This window comes from Entelurus aequoreus, linkage group LG07, assembly GCF_033978785.1.
Source record: "Entelurus aequoreus isolate RoL-2023_Sb linkage group LG07, RoL_Eaeq_v1.1, whole genome shotgun sequence".
In the NCBI taxonomy this organism is placed as follows: Eukaryota; Metazoa; Chordata; class Actinopteri; order Syngnathiformes; family Syngnathidae; genus Entelurus; species Entelurus aequoreus.
The window spans coordinates 53,037,407-53,052,242 of NC_084737.1; the positions used below are offsets into that span (position 1 = coordinate 53,037,407).

The 14,836-nt window shown below is 39.8% G+C and overlaps 1 protein-coding gene across 4 annotated transcripts in view; it reads left to right on the top strand.

Annotated features, from left to right (window-relative positions):
- Positions 1-14,836, top strand: part of adcy6a (adenylate cyclase 6a) — a 272,247-nt gene that overhangs the window by 148,624 nt on the left and 108,787 nt on the right. For 3 of the 4 annotated variants that reach the window (XM_062053918.1, XM_062053919.1, XM_062053920.1), the window contains 2 exons: positions 338-566; positions 645-1,581. The exons of the other annotated variant lie outside the window; for it this stretch is intronic. In XM_062053918.1, the coding sequence (XP_061909902.1) occupies positions 547-566; positions 645-1,581 (957 nt within the window). In that variant the 5' untranslated portion in view covers positions 338-546. The remainder of the gene's footprint in view (positions 1-337; positions 567-644; positions 1,582-14,836) is intronic. 4 annotated transcript variants of the gene reach the window in all.

Below are 14,836 nucleotides of genomic sequence, written 5' to 3' on the forward strand. Positions count from 1 at the left end.
CAACGTCAAAGGGGGCTTGGCCTGGAGGAGGGCTGTAACACGTAATTTAAGACCGCTCACAAAACGGCGCATTCTAAAGAGACAGTCATAAATCGTCTTGAAGATGGTCTGGAAAACAACTGTCATTTTTTTTTACCAAAGCACCGACATTACATGTTGTGCAGACCACAAGGAAATGTTTTAAATGTAGACAATTTTTTAAAAAAGTGGAGCAGAAAAGTGGGAGAAACATACTCATGTTATAACATCATTTAAACATAACTTTTTGTATAATAGGGCACAATTCAAAGTGTTAAAAGTGTCCATCTTTTCCTGTTTATGTGACTTTTTCATCTAGACCCAGCAAAATCGGCGGCGACGAGCCTGACAGCAGAGACCCGCCGTCTCAAAAACTTTTGCACATTGACTTGACACAGGATTTTGACTCCATCCAGTCACCCCCAGCGTGTGGCCCTGCGGTGTGGCTACCAAGAAACCCCTCGCTCTTTCAAAACGTTGTCCAAGTTGATAAATGAGTGAGCCAGCTGCAAGGGAAAGGGCGGGGACATGTACCAGAACCCCAACAGGTAAATACAGAACTGATCTGGAAAGCCTGTATTTCATAGTTATTTGTGTGACCTTCTTGTGTGCCTGTGTTAACACAGAATGTCCTGGTTCAGTGGTTTCCTAGTCGCCAGAGTGGATGACCGTAAGACTGCGTGGGGGGAGCGCAATGGCAAGAAGTCCAAACGGAGGGGAGGCTCATCTTTGTGCAACCCACGTTACATGAGCTGCCTGCGGGACACAGATGCCATGGACCCCCCATCTGGAGCCCCCCTCCACCAGCACCACCGTGGAGGAGTGGCAGGGGCCATGGGAGGTGGGAGTAACTTTGGTGCCCGATGCGGCTGGCAGGAGGACCACTACGGCAAAAGATCCGGGCCTCACAGGGAAGGGGTGGGGCTGAAATCAGTGGACTTGGACTTTGAGGACGGGGAGTTGAAGGGCAGAAAAGGTGGGTGTAATGGAGGAAACGGCGACATGGGCGAAAACAGCACCAACGGTGGCGGGGTGGTGACTGCTGCGGATTGCTGGCTCAGGGTGGTGCGGGTATTCCAATCGAAAAAGTTCCAGTCCCGCAAGCTGGAGCGCCTATACCAGCGATACTTTTTCAGACTCAACCAGAGCTCCTTGACCATGCTGATGGGGGTACTTGTGATTGTGTGCGGCATCATGTTGACCTTCCACTGTGTCCACGCCCCCCCTCACGTGGCCTATTCATCTGCATTATCGGTGGCAATGGCGCTCTTCATGGCTCTTATGGTAGTGTGCAACCGCAACGGTTTCCATCAGGACTACATGTGGATGGTCAGCTACCTGGTCATCTGTGTTTTGCTGTCAGTCCAAGTGTTCGGGGTGCTCATGGTGGCTCCTCGTAGCGCTTCGGAGGGCATCTGGTGGTCCGTGTTTTTCATATACATCATCTACACCCTCCTGCCCGTAAGGATGAGGGCGGCCGTGTTAAGCGGAGCAGTGCTGTCCATCATACACGTGGTCACCACCTGGCAGATCAACCAGGAGGACGAGTTCCTTTGGAAACAGGTAAGAGAAGCTTAACCACTGGCTGCTTACGCTGCACACTTTGCTCAGCAAGGTTAACTTGAACTGACACAGAAAGTAAACAGGATAGAAAGTACAATGACAGTTCTGTGTTTGGAAAGCCTTTCAGGTATTTGCCTTGGGTGTAGATTTTATATGAGTTCTGATATAGTCCTGATTTAGTCAAATCCAGGAATATATTTTGTAATATTCTGAAGTGATAACTCAGAGCAGACTGGAGTGAAAAAAAGTTTGGATTGCGTAAAATTGTTTGTTGAAGATATCTATTCTTGAATAATTTGAGGCTAAAAAATTTAGTGCGCTATATAGCTGCAACCAGCAGAGGCACTGTTGAAGCAGTCTCAAGTCATTTGTAGCCTAAAGAAGAACATGATGTGTCATACAGTATTTGGGACGTTGACCTCCCTTTGGCCAGCATTGTTATGCGTTATACAACCGTGACATCGAAATAAGAGTTCAGAACATTCACAGAGTGATTAAATAAGAAATAATAATTAGGGGTATAAAAATCAATCAGTACAAACCGATAACCGATTTGAACTTTAGAGATATGAATACATCGTTTGGCGAGCCTCTGAATCGATCCATATGTAATATGGATCGCTCGATGTCTGTTTTTGAAAGTCATGAATTGGTTGATTGTAGATCTATTACAAAATATGCCCTCTGTAATCTTACGAGACTTCTATGATGACGTAATACGAGCACTGTTGTTTGTGTCTGACAACGACAGAGCAACATGGCAGACAGTAATTCTGATTGACTTACCGAAAGAACCAAGCACAGGCCAATCCATAAATTGTGCCAACCACGGAAGGCACCACACAGTGTAAACCAATCAGAAGCAACCTAAGGCGGGTCTTTGCGTCTTTGTTTTTCACACACACCTCAGCGCAGTGTTGTCAACTTGGTGACTTTCTCGCTAAATCTAATATATTTCCTACTCCTCTTAGTGACTTTTTTTCTCAAAAGCGACTATTGACAAATCTAGCAACTGTTTTGAATGTTTGGAGACATGAAAGCGTGTATCACACTAAGTTCCTCAGCGTGCAAACGGTGCTGCTGTGAGCCTTTCCTCTCAGGCGGTCCACTGTCTACAGAGTGTCTGTTCTGATAGTGCGTTCCATTTGTACTGGTAAGTCAGAATTTCCGAGTTCCTAGTTAGAATTACAACTGGAACGCCCCTCGAGGTCGGATTTCCGACTCTGAAAGTCAGAGCATTCTCCCAACCCCCAGATCGTTTCAAAGATGGCTGCTCTGGATGTAAACAATCATATCCGCTTCTATAATCATATAATTATGTTTTTGTAGTAGTAAATCAGCTATACACAATGTATTGCTGTACGTTTATATATGGTAACGTCACTGTAGGGCTGGGCGATGTACCGAGTTTGTAAGATATTATCGATATACTTTTAAACAAGATATTAATTTTAAAAATATGTTAATATCAATATATTTTATTTCACGTTAAAATGACGAAACGTTGCTTATTTGCGGGGTTCCTTGATTCTCCCCCGCTTCCCACTCCCTCTCAACACTCCATGGGCTATTAAACCCCTCCCCTTCTTCCTTCCAAGACGTGCTTGCCCTCTCCCACCCACTGCACTGACCCACAACAACAACACACAAGCAAATATGGAGTCTGACTGTAACACCGGCGACACGTGTGCCAGTGACCAACTAGTAAGTAAAATACAAACTTCTGCATACCGGCCAACAACTACGGTTTTTCGGTAAGGAGTTTTTGATAATCCATTCCGGTTTACGGGTGCAGTGGTAACAACTACGGTTTTCCGATGATTGGTTGGTTTACTTACGAGAAAATCCATGATTGGTTGGTTGGTTTACTATGATGATTCACGATTGGTGAAGTTTAGGGCAAAACATTACGGACAGGCCAATCAGAGGCAAGATAGGGCCGGTCATCGAACCAGAAAGGGAACCCACAACAGACACACAAATCCCAAATGACGATGAGAGAGTCGGAGAAGAGAAAAGGGGAGAATTAGTGTAAGATGGCAGAGGAATTCTCTCCCTTAGATTTTTCTTTTAGCGATGTAGACGACGTCCAGAAAACCCACAATGTGTCTCCTTGGCCCCTTTTGGACAAATGTATGCGTCTTGATAAAACAATGCCCAAAACATTCATTTTATTTGTTTACCATGTAAGCCCAAATCAAAATTGCTCTCGACATGGAGGACGTGGAATACACATTTAATAACACACATGTGATGACTTTTGCTACAGTATAGACTGTCTAAATGCTACATTTCAATTTCATTGGTGTTTTAGAACAAGACAGTAGCTGACATTTTGTTCATTATTTCTACTGTTTATATTTTGACATTGAATAGTGGAATCATTTTGAAACATTAACAACATGACTGCAAGATATGTTATTTCGTGCTTTGAATCACAAATGACTTTTCAGATAAAGGAAGTTAGCTAATTGAATAAAAAAATGTACTCTATGATTTTTGCAGGTTTTTTGTGTGTCAAACGTTGCCTCTGGTTATGACAAATGTGAAGGTTTTAGCCACAGTATAACCTGTCTGAATGCTGAAATTAATTTTGCGACTTTGTCCTGGACCTACCAGTGCCTGCGGCCCCTGGACCCTGGCTACGAGGCATTTTGAGTTTCAAAAGTTAGCAGGTATACTTCTGGCTCGGTTGTGTGGTGGTTGTTCAGATTTAAGCCACTAGACGAAAAGCAGAAGAATGTGTTTTGTAGGGAGTGTCAGAATTCCGTGGCTACAAAAAGTTTGAGCACAACGAACCTATTCCACCACCTTCAACAGCAACACCCAATATAGTACGAAGAGTGCATAGAACTTTGTGGCCCGACAGTGGCAGTGCAATCCACATCCCCAACACTAAAACAATGTACAGTGCAAGCTTCGGTATCATGCGTAGTGCCTTATGAGAAGACCAGCAAAAGTTGGGAACAGATAACCAGAGCATATCACATTGCTAAAGATCTAGTCCCCATTTCCATTGTCGAACGAGACGGGTTTGTTGGCCTCATCAAAGTCCTCGACCCCAGGTAGCAGTTGCCAAGCCGGGCATATTTCGCACAAGAAATGCTGCCAAAAATGTACACCGAAGTGAGGAAGATCATAGCCGCACAATTAAGTAAAGCCACTTACTTCGCGCTGACCACTGAGATGTGGTCTAGTAGGACCACAGAACCGTACATGTGTGTGACAGTCCATTACATCGTCGACTGGTAATTAAAAAGTGCCTGTCTGCAATTGTATTTTTTATCTGAGTTTGATACATTTTGTATTATTTGCACAGCTATGTTATTTATTTTATGTATAAAGAATATATTTCTATTTTATGTATACATTCTTTGTTTTTCTATTTTATTTATGTTATGTTATTCTGTGCTACTTAAACAATTTCTTTTCTGTGCTGTTAATACCCATCTTGACTAACTGGGTTAATAAAAGTGCCACTGACTGTTTACAGTAGGGCTGGGCCATATATCGATATACTCGATATATCGCGGGTTTGTCTCTGTGCGATATAGAAAATGACTATATCGTGATATTTGAGTATACGTTCTCACACAGTTGCTTTTAGCTGCGGGTATTACACTGCAGGCGTTTCTCACTCTTTCTTGTCTCTCCTTCTCACAGATACTTAAACAAATACGTATACACCCTCGCTGAGCAGAGAGGTAGCGGCATGGCTAAAGTTAGCTGTGGTGCGAGTGGTAATACGAGAGAAAGAAGGTGCAAATCTGGTAACAAATGAAGGAAGAATTAATTCCTAAGAAAAACAGCACGGGGTCCATCGTCTGGCGGTGGTTTGGCTTCAAGTGGGAATATGTCGAACAGACAACCGTAATTTGTCAAGTGTGGGGCGAAAGCGTTGTACAAAAAGTTGCATTACTGCTAATATATAGCATCATTTGAAAAGTCACCCGCTAGAGAATGAAGAGTGTTTGAAACTCCGCATGTCAACATCTCCGTTCGGTGCCACACCAACAAAATGCCGAGCAACCATTTCCACATCAACACCGTATGAAAAAAATAGTCCACGACATAAGGAGATAACATCCGCAGGAACCTACCACATAGCGAAGAACGTACACAATTTGATTTCCTATTATGCAGCTCATTTTTATTTGACACTTATTGAAATATCTTGTGTGACATCATGCACAGAAGTGCACTTTATTTGTTTAAAACTAGTGGAGTGGCATTCAGTACGAAAAGTGCACTTTAATTTCGTGTTGTTTTGATTTGTCATCTTAGTGACATCATTTACAAAAGTGCTCTAATAGCTTGTTTTAAAATGTTAGAGAGACAGTCTTGCACGTTCTGTTTTGAAATGACATGAATTTTTGTGCCACTGCTTAATAACTGTTTAATAAATACAGTTTTGGTAAATTGAATTAGTTGTGATTTCCCTCTCTGCATAAAAGTTTAAAATTAGCATATATTAATGCAGCATGAACAAGAATGTTTTAATGTAGACACATAGAATCATCATACTGCTGTGATTATATGCATCAAGTGTTAATTCAAGGCTAAAGCAAAATATCGAGATATATATTGTGTATCGCGATATGGCCTAAAAATATTGAGATATTAAAAAAAGGCCATATCGCCCAGCCCTAATTCACAGGACAGTTGTAATTCAGTTAAATTAAGAATTTCAGTAAATTTCGCTCAAAAATTAATATCTTTATATGTATATTTTCACCAGAAAATATATCGAGATATATATTGAATATCGAGTTTAAGTAAAAATATTTTGAAATATACTTTTTCGCCCATATCGACCAGCCGTACGTCACTGTAGTGTAAACTGCCTTTATTTCATGCGGTAAATACGCTGTACGTCTCTTGCAATAGCGGCTGTGTTCCTTCTTCATCCACCATGTGTAAAAGTTGCAGAAAGAGTGCATATTTTGACATAAGTTGTTTATATTCAGACAAGGCAAGCACAAAAAAAGCTTTTGTGGATGTGGCCATCTTGGTTTTCCAACATCATAACTGTAACGCTTACAAGTCGGGTGTGACGTCATTCCCATCTGAGCCCTCCCACTTCTGAGGTAAATGGAAGGCAGCTTGTACTGAAAACACATTTTTGTTTTAAGGGCCATAACAACAAAGACCATTCCATTCTCGTTAGAGCAGAGACGAGACACACACACACTCTGCCTTGGTTGAGATGTAAATGTTTCATCACTGTCACGTTCATGTTAATGAACCAGTCAATAGATTTGGTTCGTTTGTGAATACCACAACACTTCAGTCTTTTGATCCAGTTTGATATTCTTAACATTTAACGATGTGGAACAAAGAAAAATAGAACTAAACTAAGAATCAACAGAAGAAAATTAAATTACAGTTTTTATTATAATTAGGCAAGGCAAGGCAACTTCATTTGTATAGCGCTTTTCATACACAAGGCAGACTCAAAGTGCTTCACAGGCAACAAAGTGAAATGAAAGAAAAATAAAAGCAAAATTAAAATGCAGACAATAAAAATAAAAACAGTGCGGACGTTAAAAGATTAAAAGATTTAGCTGAAAGCTAAGGTGAAAATAAAAGTCTTCAGTCTAGTTTTAAAAGTAGTCAGAGTTGGGGAAAGTCTGACATCTTCAGGAAGTTTATTCCAGCTATTTGTTGCATAGTGACTGAATGATGCGCTCCCTTGATTTGAGTTTACTCTGGGAACCGCTAACAGATTGGTCTCAGAAGATCTTAGTGATCTAGAGGGCTTATATAGTGGGAGCATATCAGTGATATACTTGGGCCCTAGACCATGTAGTGATTTATATGTGAGCAGGAGGATTTTGAAATCAATTATCTGATGTACAGGGAGCCAATGTAAGGATTTAAGAATTGGTGTAATGTGCTCACATTTTTTGGTCTTTGTTAGAACTCTAGCAGCAGCGTTCTGAACAAGCTGTAGCTGCCTGACAGTTTTTTTGGGAAGACCTGCAAGGAGACCATTACAATAGCCTAGCCTACTGGTAATAAAGGCATGTACAAGTTTTTCAAAGTCTTGAGCTGACATGAGCCCTCTAAGTCTTGTTACATTTTTGAGTTGATAGTAGGCCGATTTTGTTACTGATTAGATGTGACTGTCGAAATGTAAATCAGAATCTAAAATATAATAAATTAGCATTTTTTAACTCATACATCTTATTTCCTTTTCTTTGAGTTTGTGGATTGCAATGCCTTGAAGTTGATAGTTCTACTATATGCTAATAAATAATTCAGGAACAGCCTGTTTTGTATGTGTCTATTTAAAAAATAAATGTTTGACATTGTTCTGACATGATACGTTTAATTTTCTTTTCACCATGCAATGCTTCCATCTGCATCAAATCGCATTGAATCGCCTCGAATCATAAAGTTTTAAAAAGTATTGCTAGTGAATCACATTGTAACCCATGTATCGGATCGCCATTTAAGGTAGAGATGAACACACCTAATAATAGTATATAATATACAAACCCCGTTTCCATATGAGTTGGGAAATTGTGTTAGATGTAAATATAAACGGAATACAATGATTTGCAAATCCTTTTCAACCCATATTCAGTTGAATATGCTACAAAAACAACATAATTGATGTTCAAACTGATAAACTTTTTTTTTTTTGCAAATAATCATTAACTTTAGAATTTGATGCCAGCAACACATGACAAAGAATTTGGGAAAGGTGGCAATAAACACTGATAAAGTTGAAGAATGCTCATCAAACACTTATTTGGAACATCCACAGGTGAACAGGCAAATTGGGAACAGGTGGGTGCCATGATTGGGTATAAAAGTAGATTCCATGAAATGCTCAGTCATTCACAAACAAGGATGGGGCGAGGGTCACCACTTTGTCAACAAATGCGTGAGCAAATTATTGAACAGTTTAAGAAAACCCTTTCTCAAGCAGCTATTGCAAGGAATTTAGGGATTTCACCATCTGCGGTCCCTAATATCATTAAAGGGTTCAGAGAATCTGGAGAAATCACTGCACGTAAGCAGCTAAGCCCGTGACCTTCGATCCCTCAGGCTGTACTGCATCAACAAGCGACATCAGTGTGTAAAGGATATCACCACATGGGCTCAGGAACACTTCAGAAACCCACTGTCAGTAACTACAGTTGGTCGTTACATCTGTAAGTGCAAGTTAAAACTCTCCTATGCAAGGCGAAAACCGTTTATCAACAACACCCAGAAACGTCGTCGGCTTCGCTGGGCCTGAGCTCATCTAAGATGGACTGATACAAAGTGGAAAAGTGTTCTGTGGTCTGACGAGTCCACATTTCAAATTGTTTTTGGAAACTGTGGACGTCGTGTCCTCCGGACCGAAGAGGAAAAGAACCATCCGGATTGTTATAGGCGCAAAGTTGAAAAGCCAGCATCTGTGATGGTATGGGGGTGTATTAGTGCCCAAGACATGGGTAACTTACACATCTGTGAAGGCGCCATTAATGCTGAAAGGTACATACAGGTTTTGGAGCAACATATGTTGCCATCCAAGCAACGTTACCATGGACGCCCCTGCTTATTTCAGCAAGACAATGCCAAGCCACGTGTTACATCAACGTGGCTTCATAGTAAAAGAGTGCGGGTACTAGACTGGCCTGCCTGTAGTCCAGACCTGTCTCCCATTGAAAATGTGTGGCGCATTATGAAGCCTAAAATACCACAACGGAGACCCCCGGACTGTTGAACAACTTAAGCTGTACATCAAGCAAGAATGGGAAATAATTCCACCTGAGAAGCTTCAAAAATGTGTCTCCTCAGTTCCCAAACGTTTACTGAGTGTTGTTAAAAGGAAAGGCCATGTAACACAGTGGTGAACATGCCCTTTCCCAACTACTTTGGCACGTGTTGCAGCCATGAGATTCTAAGTTAATTATTATTTGCAGAAAAAAAAAAGTTTATGAGTTTGAACATCAAATATCTTGTCTTTGTAGTGCATTCAATTGAATATGGGTTGGAAAGGATTTGCAAATCATTGTATTCCGTTTATATTTACATCTAACACAATTTCCCAACTCATATGGAAACAGGGTTTGTAGATTAATTTATAAAATGCCCATCCCTATGGATAATGTTCACCATCATATTTTGTATCAATTATTTGTGTTACGTTTCAAATGATCAGGCAAAGCTGCAACTTTGTTAAAAATGTAACTATCAGATTATAGCCACTTTTTTGTTTTAAGGATAACATAATTTATGATAAATCATTAGTTTGTTACAGACTCCTCACGTGTCAGACTTTGGCCAACACTTTCAGATGTGACAAGCAGCTAAAAAATATATTGCTTTTTGACTGCTATGTGCTCTACCGTGTTCACCAGACAGTCACTAAAATCTGTCTGTTTGATGTCAGGAGGGTGGAGCACAGTGGGTTTCTGTGTGTCTGTCTGCTTGTGTTTGTGTGTTTTGGCTTTAAAACAACTGTTGAGCACATCTGGAATGGAAGTAGAACAATGTAATTGTGTGCCCTTAAACCATAAGAATGTACTGTACAGTACTTGCTAAGTACAGTCACAAGGATTTTCCAGAAAGTCACATATATGATGAGTAAATTAAATGATGTAAGAAACAAGGCACATTTTGTGTCAGTGTTTTTTTTTTTGGATGGTAACAGTGGATTAGTATGCCTTATTTTGAGGAGTGCCATTTGATGAACCAAACAAATTTGATTTTTACAGTAGCATTTGTGAAACATCTAAATACAAATAACACTGCAGGAAATCAAGCTCATAATAATTTACGACATACTATGTCTGATTGCATTTAAAGTACCAGTATAGTGGAAAAACAAGTTGACTTTACATGCTTGTTTGTGTTTCATTCTATCCATTAAAACATATCCAATTGTATTTACAATTTGAAAAGTATACGGAAATACTGTATAAAATGCCACAAATTTAGACAGCCCTTTTGAATATTTTGCTCCGAACACTACATCATTGGAGTAACACTTCTGCACTCTGACCATATTATCAGCTCAGTCATACTGGAAATACGCAAACATTTGACAGATATGTGCTGTTTATCATTCCCAATCCGTATGTAAGTCAGGAACACATGTGCTCGGCTTTTTTTATGCATTCGAAATCGTAAATAAATAGCTTACAACTGAGTCAAAAGATTGAGGGTCCCTTGTTGCGCTCATTATACCCTCTAAAAACATCCAGAAACCGCCAATAATACTCCATTTACATGTCATGACTTGAAAATTAACCAAATATGAATGGTATTGTGGTTATAAGCGCCAACACAGACAGACTATTTTAGCGGCGCATTGATAGCAGTGAGCTAATGCTAGTTTACGCTGCTATTGTTGGCACACTGTTTTTGCTTTGTCTCAAACTTGCTAAAAGTAAATTCTAGATTATAATACATCCATCTCTCACCTAGTAGCAGTAGACAAATATGGCCATGGACCGACAGGCTGGTTGACTTTCACATACCTGAGGTGGCGAAAAAGACACAAAAAGATGCTTTTTGGTGCAACTTTTATTTTTAACCCTTCGTGAGGAATGTGATTGAATCTTCATCCAAACTGAGTTATGTGAGCGTCCCGTCGGTCGACATCCCAGCGGGAGTGGAAATATTACAGTAAGTTTGTTTCATTATGGTTTAATATGGTTATTTTTAGAGATGTCCGATAATATCGGGCTGCCGATATTATCGGCCGATAAATGCTTTAAAATGTAATATCGGAAATTATCGGTATCGGTTTCAATATTATCGGTATCAGTTTCAAAAAGTAAAATGTATTACTTTTTAAAACGTCGCTGTTTACACGGAAGTAGGGAGAAGTACAGAGCGCCAATAAACCTTAAAGGCACTGCCTTTGCGTGCCGGCCCAGTCACATAATATCTACGGCTTTTCACACACACAAGCGAATGCAAGCATACTTGGTCAACAGCCATACAGGTCACACTGAGGGTGACCGTATAAACAACTTTAACACTGTTACAAATATGCGCCACACTGTGAACCCACACCAAACAAGAATGACAAACACATTTTGGGAGTACATCCGCACCGTAACACAACATAAACACAACAGAACAAATACCCAAAACCCCTTGCAGCACTAACTCTTCCGGGACGCTACAATATACACCCCCCGCTACTGCCTACCCCACCGTCCCCCGTCCCCCGTCCCCCACCTCAACGCTGCCTCCCCCCAATTCCGCCCACCTCAACCTCCTAATGCTCTCTCAGGGAGAGCATGTCCCAAATTCCAAGCTGCTGTTTTGAGGCATGTTAAAAAAAGAAAATGCACATTGTGACTTCAATAATAAATAGGGCAGTGCCATGTTGGCATTTTTTTCCATAACTTGAGTTGATTTGTTTTGGAAAACCTTGTTACATTGTTTGATGCATCCAGCGGGGCATCGCAACAAAATTAGGCATGATAATGTGTTAATTCCACAACTGTATATATCGGTATCGGTTGATATCGGAATCGGTAATTAAGAATTGGACAATATCAGATATCTGCAAAAAAGCCATTATCGGACATCTCTAGTTATTTTATATGTTTAGCACATAGCAATGGTGCGGATGCTAGTGTCAAAATAAAGCTGCATCTGGGTAGCAATCGGCGTTCTAAAACCTATTGCTCATCCTCTTTGTGTTCGGGCTCAAAAATATAAGGTACTGAATCATCATTTTCCCAAAGTAATTGTTTTTGGCTCTAAACCAAGTCTGCTTGATTAGCATTGTTGTTGATGGGGAAGGGATCTTCGGTTCCTAGCGCGACGTCACGCGATCACGTGACTGCCTTCCTCATTATCTCTCAAAATGGCTCGAGAATCTCCATTAGATTGATGCTATTTTGATCATATCTATTTATCTGCAAACTTAGGAGGTCTTTTGATATCATAAATCAGATGTGTATGATTATAACTTCAATTTAGAGGCCACTTTTTTGTTCCACTCTACTGGTACTTTAAGATGTGTATCATATTTACAAGGAGCTAATATGGTGTGAGCAGACATGGTGGTTTTGTCACCACATCACATCTGCCCACTGACATGTTGTGTGGCTCTTGTCATACAGTGTGTTGTTTGTGCGTCATGCCAAGGACCTGAGGGCTTGCTGAAGGTGAGCCTCGGCTGGATGGCTCTGTGCTTGTCAGTGCGCACGCTGTGTGACAGTGGGACAGTGCCATGATATAATGCAGGATCACTCTGCTCTCTGTGCTGACACACAAGAGGCGCTTTGTGCTTTGTGGCCAAGGAGTTGAGGCTAAGGGGGGCACACTGTGGTGGGTATCACGTTCTGATCTGCCCTTTGTAGCCCTTTTATTGGAAAAAGGGCAATTCAAATGACTCTTATCCTGGGTAACTTTGTTGCATCCATTAAATGAAGGGAAGTCTTTCTTACAGTGGGAGTTGAGGGTACCTCTGTAGTCTTTACTATCAAGCACACAATATAGCATAGTGCAATCCATCATCCGCTCCAACAATGTTTGCCTTATTTAAGAGAATGAATGCTGTGAGATAAAACTGTGGCCCAGTGATGCTGTCTGTATTCCTAAGGCCGCCTGTGCACCACCAAGCACAGTTTTACAGTGTCATTAATCACAGCTTCTCACTTGTGGGCAAGTATTTCCTCTTTCTCCAATAACTCATTAACCCCTCTGGGTTTCTGTTGGTGTTGATGGGTGTGGATAATGTGTGGATCCTCATTTCCGCTTGTTGCAGATAAAACAAGTGCTTTTCAGTGAGATAGAAAGGTTTTTTATTGACCTATATATATATATATATATATATATATATATATATATATATATATATATATATATATATATATATATATATATATATATATATATATATATATATATAATATTTGCTCTATTGGTGAGTAAGAAAATTATTTTACAACATTATAATATCGCTCAATAATATTGAATGTTATTGTTAGATGCTGAGGACCAATAATAAAACAGCTGCATAAACCCCTGGTTTATGTGTTTCTTTTTAATTAGGTAGAAGCTATAAAGTTGTAAAATAATATTGCTCGATAGACGATATGTAAATTTTTTTTTCTTTCTGACAGTCCAAATAGGTTGACACACACACATAGGAAGGAGGACTCTCTGTCCATCGTCTGTCTTTACAGCACAATCACCTCCTGGCAGTGCCATGTTGGCATTTTTTTCCATAACTTGAGTTGAAGTTGTTCTCTTATTTTGGAAAACCTTGTTTTATTGTTTAATGCATCCAGCGGGGCATCACAACAAAATTAGGCATAATAATGTGTTAATTCCACAACTGTATATATCGGTATCGGTTGATATCGGTATTGGTAATTAAGTGTTGGACAATATCAAAATATCGGATATCGGCAAAAAAGCCATTATCGGACATCTCTATTCTTAAGATTGGATTGATCTAACTCCTGTTGAAAAATGTTTTCTACATTTTCAGGTAGCCTGTTGTTTGCTTTGTATAATATTTTTTGTGGTTTGGAAATGTAAAAGATATACCGTATTTTTCGGACTATTAAGTCGCAGTTTTTTTCATAGTTTGGCCGGGCTCCAGTGCGACTTATATATGTTTTTTTTCTTCTTTATTATGCATTTTCGGCAGGTGCGACTTATACTCCGGTGCGACTTATACTCCGAAAAATACGGTATACATTTCAATATTTTAGGTTTATTGAACAAATTATCTTATGTTCCCTGCAGACAGCCTTATAGATTATCTTAACTGATCTTCTCTGCAGCACTGTGAGAGATTGAAGTGTACTTTCATACACACCTTTCCATACAATAAATCAGACATGGTAACATCAGAGAACAATACAGAGTATGGGGAAATTTCTGTTTCAGAATTTATTTTGCCTTATTCAATAATGAAATATTTATTGCCAATTTACATTGTTTGTACTAAATGTGTGGTTTCCAGCTTATGTTGTTATTTATTTTAGGTTTTAAAAATGTGTTTCCTTGTAGGACTTGTACCATGTCAGTGTCTATACGAAATATGGGTATTTGTGTTTGAGTATCTATTTTTGTTTTTTGGAATATTATTATTTACTTGGATTCAAAGAATCCAAGTAAATGTTTTTTTTAATAAACCATCTTTGTGGTTTGTGCACTTCTACCATAATAGGTTGTATTCATTTCTGTGATGTTTCCCCTGAGCAGAATGCAGTAGTGTCACCTGCGAATAGTATTAGCTTTAGAGCAGTGGTTCTTAACCTTGTTGGAGGTACCGAAC